This window comes from Ambystoma mexicanum, chromosome 11 (assembly GCF_040938575.1).
Source record: "Ambystoma mexicanum isolate Mex_15411 chromosome 11, UKY_AmexF1_1, whole genome shotgun sequence".
NCBI classification, from domain to species: Eukaryota; Metazoa; Chordata; class Amphibia; order Caudata; family Ambystomatidae; genus Ambystoma; species Ambystoma mexicanum.
In genome coordinates, this window is record NC_090934.1 from 892,029,374 (window position 1) to 892,049,334 (window position 19,961).

The window sequence follows — 19,961 nt, forward strand, 5'->3', positions numbered from 1 at the left end:
TTACAGCCCACAAATCAAATTTTAGCACGAAGAGGTGTAATTCTAAAAACTGAAACATTTTGCCGTTTCTGTAAAGATGCTAAGCAACTAGAGTGCTTAGCTCACCTAATAGTGGATTGCCCGGCTTTAAGGGGCATACGTAAACATTACTTCTGCAATGTATTAAAATTATATTGTGATCGCTCATCATATGAAATATGGATTATATTAATGACAAGCAATCGCACTGCCATTCACATCGCATTAACGCAATTTATAAAAACGATTTTTCCTCGTGATTTATCGCTTATGGCCAACTGATAAATGTATTTTAAATTTTAGAATATATGTGGGTTTTTATTTATTTATTTAACTTTCAACTTTTATCAATCATTCTTGTGAATAGGACACTGCTTATTATCTCTGAAACAGTAAAATTTAACAAATCAATCAAATATGTATATATGCTATGAAAAGCTTGATAAAATTGTAAAATTGGTAAATGTATTTTGTAATGAAGATCTTTTTGAAAGGTTGAATTCTTTCAGCCAAACAAAAACAATAAAAAAAAAAAAATACTTACTATTCTTTCCCCAGCTAGAATTGAACCCACCCACCTCTTCACAGCTGTTTCAGTGAGCAGGAAAAGGGTAGAGCTGGATGTCTGGTACGGCAAGAACTGATGGACATTTGTTTTTAGCGCAATGGATGTGTACTTGCTACTCACCTCTGTGTACAGTCACATTATTAATTAAACACATGCACACAATAAGGAATGTCCTAGCATTGCTTCAAGTGAACAAATATATAATTAACTAATGTCAAAAAACCCTCCCCACCCACTTCCCCACCCCAAAACACCCTCACCAAAAAAACACCCCCAAAACACCTCCCTCTCCCCAAAACTCTCTTCCCAATACAACTTCTCCAAAACACCCTCCATACCCACTGTTAGGCAGAATTATATGCAGTACCCTTTTGGAAAACGACACACAATTAAGACTACAAGTGACAGTACAAATTCACCTTTGGTACAAGCCTGTACTACACAGTAAAAGTGGTAGTGAAGGCTGAGCACCCCTCCCTCACATCCTGCCTACCCAGACTTTCATGTGCCTAAGGAGGGCTTCTGTGTAGAAGCCCGCGAAGAGACGGTGAACAAAGGAACCAAACTTGGTTTGGCGCGCAGAGAAAAACATGAGAAACACGAGAAAGACATTTTCAAAAAGAAATGGGGAATAAACCCAGCCGGAACCGTATAAAAACTTATATGGTCTAGCGGGTTTAAGTTTGAGGCTACCAAGATAGCCTAAAACAATACCAGGTTATTTATGAGAACTGCAGTAGGAAAAATAGGGTAGTTACCACTGCAACCAGCCATGTCTTAATGAAAAGGGAGCAAAACATTGCTCCAAGAGAAACAGACAAAAAGGGATACGTATTAACCCTTTCCAGTACTCCATGTAAGATGGTTTGTACTGGTTGTGTGGATTTAAAAAGACTAATTAAAGTCAATGGCAACTTTACATGTTCTGGGAGACAGTAGTCAGTCCCAGAAAATGGAGTCTGCGTTGGGAAGTCTAAAAGACAATCCTGTGTCACTGCACTGAAGGTGCTGTGTAACACACAGTTAAAAGATGATGCCTGTGGAGTAGGTGAGGCTCCACAGTCTATGAACACAAAAAATGTTAAACACACACAGCAAAACACATGTAAGAGTTGGAAAAAAGGCTCTCACTCTTACTAGCTGAAAAAATAAATCCTAGAAATCCAGCAAAGCTGCTGAGGAACTCAGTAGCTAAGGGAAATTAGCCATTCTGGAGAATTCTCCCTAACACCCACCTCCCCTGTGATATTAGACAAAATGCATGTTATTACAGTCACTTGCGGTGCCTCTTGGCATTGGTAGCCTGCTCCAACACCGTTGGTGTTAGGTGGCACTGGGAGAGGCACCTTGGGTGCTGGGCTGTGATTCCTCCATGGGGGTGACTGAGGTGGGGGGCGCAGACCCCTATCCCCGGATATGCTGCAAAGTCAGCAACATGAAAGGATTGAGGGATTCCACAAAGGCTGACATGCTCTCTGTATGTTCCCTTATCCTCTGCTCGACCTTGGTGATGGCAGCGGTGGCCTAGCAGAGGGAACAGGAAATCATGTGACAAGATCCCTGGAGGCAGTCCCACATGGCATGCATGTGTTCCACCTGCTGGCCTGCCAGTGTTACCCATGATGCATGGCGGTGCTCTATGGCATCGGGCCATGCCCAAATGGCTGCCATGTTGTGCTGAGGTACAGGTGGTGGGCTGTGGAGAGGGATGTGGCTGCAATACAGCGAGCAGAAGCCTGTGTCCTCATCCTCCTCCTACTCCTCAACAGTTGTGTCATTGCTCTCTGTGCCACGATGATGTTGGGGCTGGTGACGCACTTCCCAGACTGTGAGGAGGGTGTGCTAGACCCCTGAGGTTTGACTGCCGGAGCGGGGACTGCAGCCCTGTGGATTGCCACAGGGGCTGGCTGTGGAGTGGCTCTGGCAGCTTCAACATCGGCCATGCTACATGCATGGCCAGTGGAGGGGCAACTGGGCACTAATGTAGGGATGGTGCTTTCCTCCATCTCCACCAGAGATCCCACATTTGTGGTGTCCTGTGGCCTTGCTGCCTTCCTCTTGCTCTCACTACTGATACCTACAGGACCATCTTGTGAAGTGGTGGAGGTGAATCAAGTGACAGCTGTGGAGGTGTCGAGGGCATTGGAGGGCCCGGCCTCTTCACCATCTATGGACTGTCCACCTTTTGTGTTTATAATGACATGCTGTCAATCATCTTGGATACATGTCAGTGGGCTTGCAAGACACTTGTGCGACATTGGGTTTGTTCTGCATAAACACATTTTGTATGATTGCCATGGATGGTTTTAAGGCCACTGAGTGCAGCTACTCCTGTGTGGAGGTACAACCTACTGAGGCTGTCCATGGTGCATGCATGTACACATTTCCTGTTGGCCTGCCATGCTTGCTTGTTGTTTTGGGGGCAATGGGATTTTACTTGTCAACATGGACTGTTACGGCATACATATGTGTTTCTCATATTTCCGGGGCCCATGTAGGGCCGCAGAGAGCTGTTATGTGTACATCTGTCTTTTGCACTGCAGGGTGCAATTGCAAAGGGTAAATGGTGCTATACAAGCGTGTACGCCACCTTTAGCCCTTCACATGTGTACTTTGGAGTGGAAAGTGTGTAGACGCTGACTGGCATGCTTGCGTACCAGCAGCATTTACTTTTGTTTGTGACTGCCCTCACATGGCACAGAGCATGTACAATGGATCCCTATGGGGACCTCCTGCTTTATACTGGTGCATGAAATATACAGGCCTCATAGGGCTTGCCGGCATCTGAGCGGGCCTGAAAATCCATACCAGCGTAGATGCATCAGCATTTGTATGGCTGAGAGGAAGGAGGTTGCGGAAATGCAATTTGCATTCTGCCCCTTCTCTTTGCCATACACATGATTAAATGTGAGCCGTGGCATTAATTAATGGTGTCAAAGCCTCACGCTAGCCTTTTTTGCCATTCATTGATATTACATTCTCATGGTATATGAGCTCCTTCATGTGTTGGCATGAACATTTCAAATACAAGGCATGTGCATTGCTACATTTTCACACCTCCCTAGGCACATGCATGTACTCATTGTGCATTTGCACTGATTGCAATGTGTTGTTCCATTCCCTTGCCCTTTGTGGCCATCTATGCTGGGAATGCATGTTTTTGCCAAGTGCAATCACATATAAGTGGGGTTTGATAGACTAATCACCATTGCCGGGGCTTCCTGCTCCAGCCCCGTCACTCCCTATTCCCTCTATCCCCTCTATGTTGAGGATAGAGCTGGCCTTCTCCCCCCCACAATGTGACGATGAGGGGTTCCACAGTGCCACCTCCTGTGGTTGCACTCTCCCTCCTGTGGTGGGAAATGGGGCTGCAGGCCCTGGCCTTCAGGTCCTTTCCAGCATTTGCTAAAGTCCTCTGAGTCTCGTGGAAGGATGCCCACAGTCACAATCGTGCCCCTTATGAAGCACCATATGTCAGTCTTCCTCTGGACCGAGGTCTTGCGCTGCCTGCCGCCATACAGCTCCTCAGGGTGGTTCACCACTTCCTTCACCAGAAAATTGAGTTCAGATTGTGTGAAGTTTTGCTTATACAGCCTCATTTCGGGTACCAAAGCCTTTCCCTTCTCTTGTGCAGTCATGATGTCAACTGGAAATGGGAGATGGAGAGTGGATTGAGTTGTTGACTGTGCTTCCCATTCTCGTGGTAATAAAGCCGGCTGTGCCGACAGTACGGTTATACATTTTTACGTAGGATCTTCAAGGAATTTATTCGAGGATGCAAGGCTTCGGACACAAACATATAGTCTATTGTAGCGACCAAATCCGCCTGATGCCATGTTGGCGCTGGTGGGATATCGTCTTGAGTATTTCCATTAAGCATTTGTACATTTCGTAAATTCATTTCATCTGTCCATGATTGAGCCAGCCTCTTTTTTTCATCTTCCTGCGGCTTAAACATGTCAATGTTTAGGTCTCCACAAATAATTATATTAGACCATCCTGAGACTTCCAACAGATGGTCGAGTATTTCTGATACCTGATCTATGAACTCAAATTTACCGGCTCTGTTATGGTTCCAATAGACATTTAGTATTATTATCTGGTCAATGCACTTTTCTTGTGAATCCATCATTTTCATGGAAGTCTCTTGGATAAATGGTGAATGATTGAGTGAATTTGATATCATCCAGCCTGAGGATCTTCTGGCCATAGTTACAAGGCCAGCCATCGGACGGCCTTTTAATGGTTTTAAGGCTGGGTTTAAGACTATCCCAAACTCTGTCGCTATCGGCACATTACTTAACCATGTTTCTTGCAAACAAGCTATGTGTATGCCATCCAGCCAATTCAACTTAAACAAGTGTGTAAATCCTTGTGTGTTCCAAGAGGCAATTTTAAAGACTTGAGACCTTTCATCCTCCTGGCATTATTGCTGATGTTTGGTGTTAAATGAAGCCGCAAGCCATTGCCAGTTGTTTTTATCTTTGATTGCTTTCAAGGTTTTTGCACTGGGCTCCTTAACGCAATTCGATCATTCATTGTCTCTTATCATGATTTTAATTTTATCTATTTGTTCCACCTTATTGCCGACTTGATCATCCGTAGCCAAATCTTTTCTCGTCTCAAGTGAAAGTGTCGTTTCTTGCATAGATGCCATTTTTAGAGGGGTATGAAAACATGTTTTTGAGTCTCGCACCCCAATGCCCCTCATTTGCTCCTTCATAGCTCGTGAGCCCATAACTGGTGACTTTAGACAACCTGGTTTGATCGCCATAAGTGAAGATGAAGCCTGTTCTTCAATATACTTATAGGCATCAAAACCCAGTGAGAACAAGGCTACATTATCCTCTAAAATAGTTGAGGCAATTAAAGGTGAAGTAACATGTAGGACCACCTTGTTATTCCGTTTTTCATCTAAGAACTCGTTTCAAGTCGTTAGAACTTATAGCACGTAAACTCGGCACAAGGGGAAATAATCTAATTATGTTGTAATGATTTAGAATCAAGTTATCAGAGGATTCCAGACTCTCAATTAGTATTTTGTGAACCAGAGTCTTCTTATCATCGATGCTTATCTTAACATCTTTTGTCGTTTGGAATTGAGTATGATGAACATTTGTCTCTAGCATCGATCATTTGAATCCAGATGTATCAGGGCTAATAGAGGTCGCAATCTGAACCATTAGCCCATTCGGAGCCACAGTCTTTACCGGAAGGGAAGGTTTTGAGTCTATTCTTTCCATATCGCCTATCCAAAAATAAGCAGTCACTTGCAAACTCTTTTGCTGTAAAGTCAGAAATATTGGGCTGAGTAGAGGAGTTGGGTGTGATTATAAAATAGCCTTTTCTACAATGATCTGGCAGATTCTGTCTTTTATAGGGACATCTAAACGAGGGATCAAGCAATCCCCATGTTGTCTGGGGCTCGACTCAGTTTTTTCCGATGTCCCGTTTCCATCTAGAACAACTTGTGTCAGCTCCTTAGAAACGTCTTTTTGGACCTTTTGATCATCCTTAAGTTTAATATTAGTGCTACATTCTGTTACATCCAAGTCCTGATGTGTATCATTCTCCCTTAAATCCCTACATACTCAGGGTCATCATGTGTTGTCATATTTAAAATATCAATCGGTATAACATTTGATAAACTTGCCCGGTCCACTTCCTGTTGGTTTGAGGGCATGACCTTCCATTGCACTAATTGAATATTTTTGTTGTTGGTTATTGATTGAGCGACAACTGTGAATTTGTTTGAGTCGTTGGCTGCATAATGAACCACTTGTAGTTTCCACAGAAATTTTAGTGCATTGCTTTTCCAACCTTTTTGGTTTTTAGTCTTTTTGACTTTTTTAATGACTTGTTGATTCAGACAAGTTGGGTTCCACGGATTAGCCATGTTTTGAGACACGCCACTGAAAATTGGATAGACATTCCGTTGCACTACAGTATGGTTTAATGACCCACCACTGGTGGCGTCATTAGGACATGACTCCGCCTGTGAGGTCGCTGGTGTCTGTCTATCCAACTGAGCTTGATTTGCACTGCTTCTGGCCTGCTCAAATGCTGTGTGAAACGAAATGTCGAAAACGCTGTCAGTACTGTTGTCAAAGGAATTTGCAGACCATCTTTATTCATTGTAAGAGTGTTATCAGTAGATGGTGGCAGTGAGATCATGCTCTCCACCGCCAGATCAGGTAGCATGTCTGGAATTTATGAATGAGGTCTAGACCGCCTTTTCAACTTTGAATTTTGGGTCCCTTGAGATAAGGTCCCTCCATAGGGAGCCATAGTTTCCAGCTCAACCCGAGGTATATTGCACCCATTAAGTAAATTACTCTCAATTTCAAAGGCTTCCGATTGACTTGGTTGGTTTATGCTGGTGCCATTCAGTTTAAATAATGCAAGTGCCTCTCTAGCGACCTCTGCAAAGAGTTTTTTATCAGTGATATTATTTGATCTTTGGTCGCTTAATAGGTTAAGAGCAGCATCTATCCTTTTAATTCCTTCATGATGCTCTCCATGCGATTGCCCGCATAATTGTTCTAATTGGATTAATTTAGAATTCATTAGGGTTACTACTGTTGTTAAGTCTTTCGTTGATTCATTTAGGTTTTCATATAATTTCACGAAGGGTGTCAAAGAGATAGCTATAGATGATATCAATATGGGTTGCAGCTCTTATGAGGACATAGATAAGGGCCCTTCGGCAATGGGCACTTTAGTTTGATTGTTCATAGTCTTCTTAAGTGGACCCAATCTCTCATGACGAATTTTAGGGAATGGACGTTCCATTAACGAGGAATCCAACGTATTCTCCTCAATTGAGTTATTGTTGTAGGACAACTCTAGTTTCCCAGTTGAGGAGTCAATGGCATTGGAATCATTTCGTTGCACATTTGTCAGCCTTTTCTGTGAATTCAGCATAGTGCCAGATACGTCGTGCAAATTATCTCTGTTGTAAGTGTTATCTAGAGTTTTTGTTCGCTTGTAGCACACTTTCTGCCATATGTCGCTATTTGCACCCACTTGGGTGTTATTTCTTTTTAAAGTTTGTTTTGGCGTAATTACAAGGGGTGCTATGGAGCCTCTAAGCAGCCTCTCATTACAGACCTTGTTCATTAGAACTAGATTTTGTAAAACCTTGTCTGCAACTCCTAATGAGTCTCTCTTTTCTTCATGTCGTGTAGCGCTCAATACATTTAGCGTGACATTTACACCCCGGGATGTTGCTTCAACCTGACAGCCTGGTGCGACCTCATGTTCACCAGAGGTCGCTGTGCTGTTAACGCAAACGCTCCCTTCCTCAGGTTGGACCTCAAGACCTAGATTGTTTGTTTCTCGCATCGGAGAGCGTGCCCCGTTCGGCGTGACATAAACAATTTCACTTAGCTGTTTGTTAATTGCAGTCACTGGTAAACGATTTGCCGGAACCCACACCTCAGGCAACTTGGGATCGCCTCTAGCGCCCAAAGCACTGAACTCACAGGTGCACCAGCTCCCCTCTGGAGCCCACCCACACCTCTCGGTAACCTCCAAGCCAGCGCGGTCCCCCTGAACAGCGACCGCACTGCTCATCTCCAGCTGAGGCAAACTCCGGATACAGCCACCACCCAATGTGTCTGAGGCAGACTCCAACTGAGCGTCATACCCCTCACACGGTGAGTTGATTTCCAATTGCAAGATAGCATTCAAGGCGCTATCAGAGGTGATGCCAGACTTGAAATTTGATGTTAAGGCACTTTGTAAAATCAGTGTCAAAGCGGCCCCACTGTTCGTACTGTCATTGCGCTTATTAGCTAGCCCATCTGCTGCAAAGACAACATCCATGTTTGATCCTCCTAATTCTTCCGTATATGGGGTGTTTACTGACGTAGAACTTCTTACGGCATCAGAGTTTATTTCAATGTTAATGGGGACAGAAATGTCGTGTTCATGTTCATGTACATCAGAAGAGCATGCATAATATCGACTTACTTTGGTTGTAAGAAGACCTTGTGTGTGTGATTTGCAGGTTGCATGTCTGAATCCCGGCAAAGCCAACTGACCCTTTCATCCTTCTGAGGTTGATAAATGAGTACCAACACATGTTGGGTGATATTGTATGTATATTTGTTCTATATGAAGCGCTTAAGTGTAAGTGCTATATAATAACACATCATTTTAATTTGGCCTTGGATGTCTGCTTACATTGACAGTAATTTGGTAATATGGGCCTTTAAACACTGATATTAACAATACATATGGTGATTCATTCTTGCATGAAATTACAGTGTTATCATTACCATGTTTTTCGTAGTGTACTTAGGAACAATGCTAAGTGATGCCACTTCCTGTTTTGTCAAGGGCTGAAAGGTTGTGTTCCATTGCTTCCTGGGATGTCACTTCGGGGTGGGGTCTAATGACATAACTTCTGCTAACTCTGGCATTTTGATGAAATGACGTCCCTGCTATCTTCCTGCTATGCATGGGAAATCTTCAGCCCTGCAGCTGTGCCAGGCAAACAAGCAGCTGAACATCCCACGGTTCCATGTAATAATGTCCCCTCAAAAATATCGCCATGCAAAAATGTCGCTGAAAAATGGTCGCTTTTTGTGGGGACATTATTGCATGGAACATGCGGGGGACACCCATATAATATCGCCACAACCTTTTCCCGGCGATATTATGTATGGCAAGCATATATATGGGGATAATATTACCTGATACCCATCCCACTTTGGCTTGTGGCCTAAAACTGGTAGCATCAGCGTTGCTACAACTTGCATGAGAGACATTCCAGTTTCTGGGCATCCCGCCTCACACTCACATCCAGTCACTGGTCCAGATTTTCAAAGCAACAAAGCTTTGAAGCATACAAACAGTATGAACTCCAGAACTTCTTGAGGTGTGTTTTGAGGTTTGCTCTGAGGTGTGTGTAGCAGGGCATCAAACTCTCATTCACATCCTCAATTTTATTGTTGTTGCCAAGACATTGCGAGCGAGAAATGTGATTACAAGCCCTACACAAGAACAAATTGAAAATTGAAAGAGCTGTCCCAAGAAATCCAACACTGGCAGCCCGAAGAGTTGCAAAAGCAAAACCAAAAGGTGATGGCTGGAAGGTTTTTAAAGAATCATAACCACAGGCACAGCTCTTGGCAACCCCCCAGACCATCATGTTTCAGCCTTTCAGCCTGTCAAGTCATTACAGAAGGGGAACAACCATATGCAAATCAGGCTTGCTCCGACCACAAAAGAAGCAGTCCTGTGGAGCTTTTTAACTTGAAGCTTTTTGCTTGTTCTTAATGAGAAATGCGGTATTCCGATGTTGGAGTGAGCTGAGTTTCCAAAGTTCCTTTCTTTAAGAGATGCTTTCTGATCAGAAATGTGGTTTGATAAAGGTATTACTTGTAGCCTGTGCGAGGGTTGAACTGATGTGATCTGATTTGTTGGTGTGATATTTTTTATAATAAAATATATTCTTTAATATACACTGGTAGTCATTTTTGATTCAATGAGCAATATGTTGTACTGAATTATTATGCCCTTCTGTTTTCTTCACTATCCCTTTTTAAATGTGTACAGGCTCAACGATCACATAAATTAACAGTATACTCAGAAAAATGTAATGGTTGTATGTGCACAAATGTGGGATGCCTATGCATAGTGGTTGATAGGGGGTACATGCTTTGAGTTCCTAAGAGGTGTACAAACAAAGCTACTTCCCCTCATGTCTCTACCAAGTTCAGAATATCACGCAATGGTGTTGTAATCAGATGAGACAAGGGGTTGTTTGGGTTCTGATCCAAAACCATTTGCTACCATCGCGAGAATAAGGTGCTAGGTTTTTACTGATAACACAGTTACAGGCCGGAGGCAAGGGGGGGGGGGCACGCCATTCTAGCCTGGTGATTTTTCTAAATTAGTGACAAGTCAGTGATCTAACCTGGCAGCTCTTCGCATTGGAAAATAACATATAGAATTCACATCTGAAAAATGTTAAATCTATCAATGTATCCAGCTTGGAAAAAGGATGTTGCTTGCAACAAATTGTGATAACACATGCCATACCCCACAGCCTTATTGAATATTTGAGTTGAACCTAAGATGCTGAATGAGCTCACTTAGTTTTAAGGTGAAACAATTAAGTAGATAGAATGAGCATACCATCAAAAGGTTTTGAATTGTGTTAGCTCTCATTCTAGAAGTAGAAACAACATATCCCATTCCAACATCCAAAAAAGCACAATTATACTACCTCTGTGAAGACTACAGGTAGAGCTCATTTTAAACAGCTTTATTATTTTGTATGTTATTCAAGTGATGCAATTTGGGATCACACAATTTCATGCCAAAACTAATTTCCTACCTCAACAGTACCCTCTGTTGGACAATAGTGTATCTTAATCCTCAATGATTTACATTAAGAAAAAAAAGATACATTTCAACAAATCCCAATTTTCTGGTTTTTCATTCTCTCTTCTCCCTGACAGGAAATCTGGGCCACACTGGCTCTTTGCCACTTTTGCACATACCCCGAGACACAAGATCATCTGCAAGATTACTCTGTAGACTGGCATCCTTAGTCATTCTGCTCAGGCACTGGGTCCTTCTCACAGTAAAGGGATCCCTGACCTGACACTTGTCATAAACTGATAGTGTGAACTAATGCTCCTTTTGGGACCTTACATGAAAATTCAAAGCTGACCTTTGAAAGTGAATAATACAGCCTTATAAATCTTGGGTGGGGCGGTTGTCACAGGCTAATGAAGTTATGGTCCAAGGCAAAGCTGAGGACCATAAGTAAGGGGAAGGGACAATATCACAACCAATTGCTGTTTCGGGCCTGTTAAGTATCTTTTGGTTACCTATTGCCCCATTCTAGCCCAACTCACAACATACACATGCTTCTACTCAGCCAACCATTTTTTATTCATTTATTTTATTTATATATTTATAAAGCACCAAAATCATACTACTCCTTGCACAGATGCGGAAAATGTATCAACATATTGCAAGTTTACATCTTTAATTGTGTTAAGGGAAAATGATCCCATTTTTAATTTATGGCCTAGAGTCATCAATGTGGCCCGAATGAGCAGGTTATAGAATGGTTAGAAGGAGCTGTATGGAAAAGATTGTTGATTTAGCAAATTCCCTTCCACAATCAATTATTCCGTATGAATTAGGCATCCAACCAAAGGGATCTATAATTAATTGGAACAATTTAAAAATGTTCTATAGACTTTAAATCCACCAAAACAATCCTTATATCTGGAGTTAAATTTAATGTACTTGAAAGATATTTCAAAATCATTATCCATATTTGTTCCACAATGTGAATCGATGTTAATTGATTTTGATATTAATAATAAAACTGTACTGGAAAATCCAGATAAGGTTCAAATTAAGTTAAATCCCATGATTGGTGCAAACAGTATTGCTGAATACAAAATCCTAATATCCTTTTGAAATATGCTAAAATGTCTAGACCTTTCCATTCACACAGTATTTGACCTGATTTCCAAACCGCCGGCTCCGTATATCTTTATGAGATTCTGCTTCAATCTCTTGGTATTATTAGAGATATAGAGCCCTATTCTGGGTATTGAAAAAGAGAAGTATAAAGCATTCAAATTCTTGATACTGCAATGCCCTGCAATGGCTGATCAAAGAATTTCTATGTTTGGGAAATGTGTACGTTATGACAGTTTTGTGAATGTCAAACAATTTTGGGTACACCAGATGGATGGTTTTCAAACATCACTGGTTATTCACTATTAAGATTTTTAGGATATTACATAAATTATTAGGTGAAACATGATATTTTAATGGGTGCTAATACATTTGATGTTATACATATTTTAGAGAAGAAAAGAAAAGTAACAGTAAAGATTATATAGATTTCTTTTATTTAAAGATTTTGGTTAACCTCTTTTTGTTGCTAGATAGTTAATTGAGGATGCATGGTCCCAGGCTATGGATTTAGTTTTTAATTTTGAATGAACAAAACAGTCTCCAGAAAATCACTGTAATGTAAACCACTAGGCTCCAAGTTTTTTATTACAGTATTGACCAAGTCCGCGTGAGCAGTATTGCCCATTCTGCGGCATGGATGTAGTGCAAAAGGTCTAGCATACCAGCAGTATCGTCAGTCATAAGTATTTTACCCATGAGCTAGCACCAAGCCATCTTCCACAGGGTGCACAAAGAGGTGATCCCCAGTTTCTGCCACAAGGCTTCTACAGAAACCGATGTACGGAAGCCAAGTAGGGACCCCAACAACGTGCCTTGAATGGTTTTGAGCCAGTTTATATGCCTGCTTTCAAGTGTCTCCATCCCATACAAAATACATGGTACAATAGCCTTCTTGTACACCTCAAGATATCCCTCTAGATACCCCCTGCCTCCATTAAAGCTTTGATCGCAAATGAGTGGCTTTGAGGGAAATATGAGTCTTGTATTGCAAATCACTTTGTGTGCGGAAGGCCCAAGTACAGGTACTGGTCTACGATGTTAAGCTTGGCACCTGCCATGTGCCAGCTATATTTGGTAGGCTGTTTCCTTTTCCCGTGCATCGGCAGGACCTTTGATTTATTTTGGTTATTACTCAATCAATTCTCTGCAGCATATTGCCATAGGGCATCCATAGAGCATTGTAACCCCAGCAGAGTCTGGTCCAAAAGTACTGTATCATCCTCAAAGGAGATCCAGCATGTACGGGCGCCACCTATGCTAGGTGGAAAGCTGCTGCACTTAAACAAGGTGTCGTCCATGTCGGCCACATAAAGGTTAAACAAGAGGGTTGCAAGGGTGCACCCCTGCTTGAGTCCCTTATTATCCACTGGTATAGAGATGGATCTTTCCTGGGGTCTGCCCATTACTTGTGTATTAGAATAGAGCAGCTTTGTATAGTAAAGCAGGTGAGAGTTAAAGCCCCACCATTTGAGTTTGTCCCAGAGTAGAGGGCACAATACGCAGTTGAACGCTATGAAATAATCCACAGAGATACAGCCTTCGGTCCGTTGCAATGAGTACATCAGCTGGCAGGAGTTGTAGCACCAACATACATGCGTAATGCTGCGTCCCCTTCTGAAGCCAAGTTGTTCAGGCTTCAGCAATTTCTCTGTCTTGGCCCATTTACTAAGCAGTCGCAGAAGTATAGCTGAAAATATCTTGCTAATTATATCAAGCATTGCGAGAAGGCAAAACTTGCTATGCTCTGTATGGATGCCTCTTTTGTGGACCGGAATGAGTTTTGACCAATGCTAGCTGATAGGAATTATGTCCATGCAAATAACTTGTAAATCATCAGCACTAGCAAGCTGGCTCAATAGATCGAATTACGCTTCACAACCACGTTGGCCAGCCCATCCGGGCCAAGTGCTCTAGAGGCCTTAAGTTTGGTGATAAGGTTTTGTATATCTATGGAATCGACATGGATATCCCGTGAGCATGCCACCGGCTTCGGCAATTCCGACTCCTTACCTGCACGTGCAGGATACCAATATAATACTTTCATGAAAGCAATCCACTCCTGCTCTGAAATACTCCAAACCTCCGGTGGAGATTGAGCAGAAGGATTGCAACGATATAGATGTCGGAATGTTTTGGCATTGTGAGTCTTAATTAAGGCATACACCATCTTCCAATTGGAACTGTGGGTATTCTGCTTGTGCAGTCAGTGCCAATTTTTGTATCGCATCTAGATCACCCCTGCTACTGATTTCTTGGTGGTAATTGTAAGAGCAGCACCTCTATAGAATAACGTAGTTCCACTTTCTGCTTATGGATAGCCATATCAAACATGTTTGGGAGACCTTTTTAGTGTAGTCATAATTTGTTCTGCAAGATGAACCAAAAACACTATCTAGGCAAGAAAAGCTTGTTCCATTCTGCCTAGTTGTAACATGTAATAAGGATCACTGTCATTGGGTAATAGTGGTTCAAGGCCAAAATTCAATACCATCTCCGACCATTTGCAGCCAGTGTTAAACAGACCATATTTAGTCCCCTTTGTTGCCAAATTCATAACCATATAATTCCCAAATTCTAGTAAGAGTTCATCCACAATGGTAATACAATGGGCACGGAGGTCACCAGCTACGAGGATGTTACCTCCTGGTCTGGTTGCCTGCCAACCATGTAGAACCTCTAATATTTTAGTGAATAATGTAGAAGTGTATCAACCATCAGTAGTATCGTAAAGATTGAGCATGAGTGTGTGTGCATCAGCAGAGGGAACGTTATTGGCAACAGCACCTATACAATAAGGGCAGTTGGAACCTGTGTCATAATAATATGCCTCGGTCGCCCTTTATTTGATTTTAAAGTAGTGCCAGTGAAGATCTGGTAACCATCTAGTACAAAGGACAAGGATAACCATGTCTCATGTAAAACAAACATATCAACAGTGCTTATGGCCTTTAATTTCACAGAATGAACAGTAAAGGGCTTAAACCTCAGAGTGTTCCATTAAAGTAGATGCCGTAAGGGTGTTGCCTGGTATGTCTTTTGTTTGTTTGTTTGTTTATTTATTTTATTTATATAGCGCGCCTGACCCGGGATATCTGGGCGCAAGGTTAAGGTAATGGTTACATGATGAAGTTAAACAGTTTATACATACATATTACAGATGGAACATTAGAATGGCAGGGAAGGTCAGTTGTGCCGCTTATGCAATTTGTACAATTTATGCATACACATTACAGATGGAGCATTAGTATGGCTGGGAAAGTCAGGTAGGTGGGGTGTAGATGGGGTCAATTAAGGGATACAACCATCACAGATTGTCAGCTCAACAAGGTCCCAGAGTCAATTGTTGCATAGTGGCTGGATTTCACGGAGACTTGTCTGCTAATGGGAGATAAGTATTTGTGTGTGGCTATGGCTAATTTACCCTCCATCTTGTATAAGGGGTAAAAAAGCTGTCAGGTCTATCAGCAAGCAACTGAGTCTGTAATTCAAAGCCCATATTCTGAAGGATTTCAGCAGAAGACACAATGCGATCAACATTGACACAAGTGTGACTATTGCCTAATTGCTGGTGCTATAGAGGCCTGGTAGTTCCACACTTATATCGTTGGATTTAATAACCCTCAAATCAGGTACAGGATAATAGCTGCAGCAGGTTCACACGATTGAGAAAAGGCCTGTTATCGCTAGGTATTATTTTAGCAACTCCAATGCAACCGATGTCCAAAAAAGTTTGATTGGGCAATTGCCTTCCAGTGTCTGTGGCCAGTGAAGAAGGACGGTAAGGTGGAGGAACAATTTCCTCAGCGGGTCTCGCCCATGTGCCTTGCCAGGCATTGGAACCAGATGTGGGCATAGTCCTCTGTGTCCCTTGAGAATGGGCCACGTGGGCTTGAGTGGTCGTTAAGCCTGCCCACCGTACAATAGGTTCTGGTAAGAGGTTGCATTGTGTACCAATGTTTGTTTTGAAATAAAAAAAGACTTTGTCGAGCCATACAGATAACACTGGCCATTTATATCAGGTGGAGGTACCTTGACAGATATAATGATTGGGCTTTGTAAGTCAGGCAGGTGAAGCCACTTGTCCAAAGTACCCGTTTTAGGCCTTGTTTCCTCCGGGCTCTGATGGTGTTGGTTACTCTTGGCCCTTGTACCCCTCCATGTAGCGGTGCAAAAAATGTCTAAATTGGCAAAATTAGTTATATCTGCCAAGCCACCCGCGTTAGCCGTGGGCCTTGAAGGCCCAGTGGTGGTAGGTACCACCTTGCATCCCTTCTTTTGCTTATTGTTTAGCTTTTTACATGAGGGAAGTAGTTTCTTAGTAGGTCGGTTCTGCTCACAGAGTTGTGATTTTGGGCGTGAAGATATTCTGATGCGAGGTGAAAGGAAGGACTGTTAGATTCAAATTATCCATCTTGCCCGTCTGTGTGTGTGTCTGGAGCAGTATAGATGGGGGCAAATTCATCATGCAGGACTCGATAGCAATGTCCCTTTCCGAAATGTCAGAACCATGGTCCAGTTGTAGGGGAGGGCACAACAGTGCCCAGTCTGTCAATGTTCGCTAGAATAATATCAACCACCCTGGCCAATATATGTTTGATAGAATTCTGCTTATTTGCCAGTGTTGAAATGAGGCCAAATATGGCATCTACAGTAACCACTACTGTAGTCAGACTCGGTTTGAGGGATATGTCATTAGGCATTGTGTTGCTAGTAACAAAAGAAGCACTACTTTCTGTACTGCAAGAGTCCAGTTCCATTTCCAGTTCTGTTTCAAGATCAGAACTAGCTGAAATGTGAGTATTGGGAATAGTGCATTGCGTGACTAGTTCTGCACCGGATGGAATACCTCTGAAGAATTTGCATTGAAAATTTAGACCCATGTTCAGAAGCGGGTTATTATTTTCTATATTATTGATTGAAAGCGGAGAGATTTCTGTGGCAGGGGTGTGGATGATATTAGGTGAATCTCCATGAGCCCCAGCCATCGGTGAGATTTTGGTAGAGGCTGATGTCTCTTTGTTATTGGGACACAAAAAGTGTTTATCCATTCCTTCAAGCAAGCCAGTGACTGGGATATCCATGTAATCACAAAGAAAACCTCCAAGCAAGCCAGTGACTGGGATATCCATGTAATCACAAAAAAAAAACCTCTTCCTGCTTCTCCTATAAATGTCCTACCCAGCGTCCAATTTCAACTCTTTTGATACAAGCATATTGAGACCACTTTTTACTCATGGTGACATACATTCATCTTTTTATTTCTACATTTAAAAAAAAACACTTTTATATTAAGAACCTTTTATGAAAACGACTTTTTTATAATGGAGGCCTTTAAACTGCCACTCGTGGTGTTCGAAGTGTTAGAAAAGGTGACAAATCTCTCCCTTGTACCTCAATTTTTCTGTTGAAAATATTGTCCATTGCCCTTGTTTTGTTCCTGATTGCAATCTGGTATCAGATAGGGATATGTCGTTTCTTCTTTACATAGTTCAACATCATTTTTCAATTTCCAAATGTTCTTATCTAGAGTCAACTGATGAAATTTTGGAATATCTTTGTTCATTTTATCCAAAAGACTTTTCACATCCTTGATTACCAAATAATCTGTCAGTTTTTTCTCTAAGGCCTCAAGTTCCTCGGCTTGTTTCTTGCCTTCCTCTTCTGCTGTCTCTATTATCAAGATGATCCAGTCGCGGCTGCATCTGTTGCCGACACCACTAAAGTTCAATTTAAATTTAGGATCACCTATAAAAACCCTTGGTATGTTGCAAACTTGTAGATCCCTCCGGGATTACCCCTGCCTTCAAGTATTCAAGCATCAGGTTGCCATGCATGCAGGTCTGAATGTACTTGTTTCTACTTTTTCTGTGATACAAGTTCTAAATCATTGGTGCTAGATTGTGCAACAGGTGGCCCGGGACCGATTTGCAGAAGGGAAGGAGTATTTAACAGGCACTGGAAATCTTCCTCAGAGAAAGAGTAGATGTTTATATTCTCCATTCTAGCAGGTGCAAGCTTTCTTATTGTGCGAGCCCATCTCCGTCAGAGAAAAAATGTATGTAAAACAATGGTCACCATTATCTAAATAGAAAAGGGACTAGGTCCCTTTTCGGATGACGTTGCCCATGGAAAACATGGTCCAAAATGCCTGAGGCTCTCTGTTGCCTTTCCACATTAGAAAAAAAGAAAAGGGAAATCAAAGCGCCACCCGCGGAAAGGGCCTCGGGTGACTGGAACAGTGGCTGGGTATTGTGTATTCTCTCCTGCTGTTAAAGCCACCTGATTTGTTGGCTCACCCTGCCCGGGTGCAAATATGGTTATAAATAGTATTATGATGTATATGTAAGTAATTTTCTAAATTATTCTAAATGTATGCAAATGAAAATTACTGAGGGATATCCTGAAATGTACAGTCTTCGCGTCCTGGCGTTAGATACCACATAAGCTCATGTTAGACTGGTAATACATTCGATATATGAAAGTAGTGATTTCATCTGTCTCTCATTCACTCAGCACCCTTTTTCATCAAGCACTTTGCATCACGTCTTTCTCCTCATGTTTCTCTCATTGTATCAAACTCTACATGCAATTATTTCGTTCCATCAGGATATTTAATAGTACTCACGGCATATATCTGGGGTTCTCCAATGAACACAAATGCATGCCTCACTGCAGGCCTGAGCATAAGCAGCAACAGCAGTGCAGAAACAGTCACAGTCCCCACCAGTGTTGCAGGCACAGGTGTCGCTCAAGCAGGCTTCAAAATATGGCTTTGGGTTCACCTTTTGGAAAAAGTTGAAAGAATATTTGAGTTTATTATGTGAGCAAATCTGATGAGAAAGTTTTGTTACCAGATATGTACACCTCAATGAGAATGATTTCACTCAGCTATTCCTCTGTGGATTGGCACATTATGACGACATGAGGATAAGTGTTCTGCGGTTCAGATACAACTCTCAGATTTTACAAGCAGCGCTACTACCTCTTGTATCAGATTTGAATACCTGAAGAAGCGGCGTTTTCTGAACTTTCATAACTCTTCTATCTTTCAAGTAATCAAAGCAGAGTGGCTGCAATGGTGCATTGACACTAAGGAGGTAACATTTAAAATTCAAAGTGTTCAAATATTTAAAAAAAAATGTCAGATTTGAGCTCGGTATGGCAAGAATTCTTTTTCTTTAGGGATGGCAGTAAAGCTGGGTTCTACAAACCTCCTAATAGTAAAGTAATTTTTCGGGCTATCCAAAATTGATATATATGCATAACAAGTGGCAATTCAGATTATTTGCAGTTGTGTTGTATGAGTGTAGCAGCTAATGTAAAAACAGCATTTCCAATTCCACCAATAGCCAGAATGTGGGGATGGAACAATGTAGCCCATGCACTATTTTTAGAATTCTGCATGCACCAAACCTTTAATACATTTTTCCTCAAGAAAAGCCTCAGTTTCTTACTGCAAGATATTGATTTGACTTTTTTGGCTCAGAAGTTGACAACTTTCCGAGGATTACAGAATGAGTACAGAACTCTATAAAGGTTATTTCTTAATTTCTTTTTATTACATATTTTATTGTGCTTTAGTTCATTGAACTTTTCACAACATATTTATCAAATGCATACAATGTTAAATAGAAATCCTTAGCTTGCATTACATATTTTCACAAAAAAGAAAAATTCATACCTTTCATCAATAATCATGTAAGATTTAGTATATCATCAAAAACAAATCACATGTTATATTCAAATTCCATTAATTTCATTGTGTTAAAAATCTCTTTCTCGAAAGCAAACCACACCTGAATCAAAGCAATTGCCAGTTTAAGACTACACCCTCCCAATCCATTTAGCCAACACAATTCTTTTGACACCTCCTCAAAGCCATCAGCCAGATGTTTATAGTATCTAAAGTTATCCAGTG

The 19,961-nt window shown here is 41.7% G+C and overlaps 1 protein-coding gene across 1 annotated transcript in view; it reads right to left on the bottom strand.

Annotated features, from left to right (window-relative positions):
• LOC138503895 (mucin-5B-like) overlaps positions 1–19,961 on the bottom strand; it is a 365,999-nt gene that overhangs the window by 161,470 nt on the left and 184,568 nt on the right. Inside the window, exon 7 of the mRNA XM_069623966.1 lies at positions 18,669–18,825. Within this exon, the coding sequence (XP_069480067.1) occupies positions 18,669–18,825 (157 nt within the window). The remainder of the gene's footprint in view (positions 1–18,668; positions 18,826–19,961) is intronic.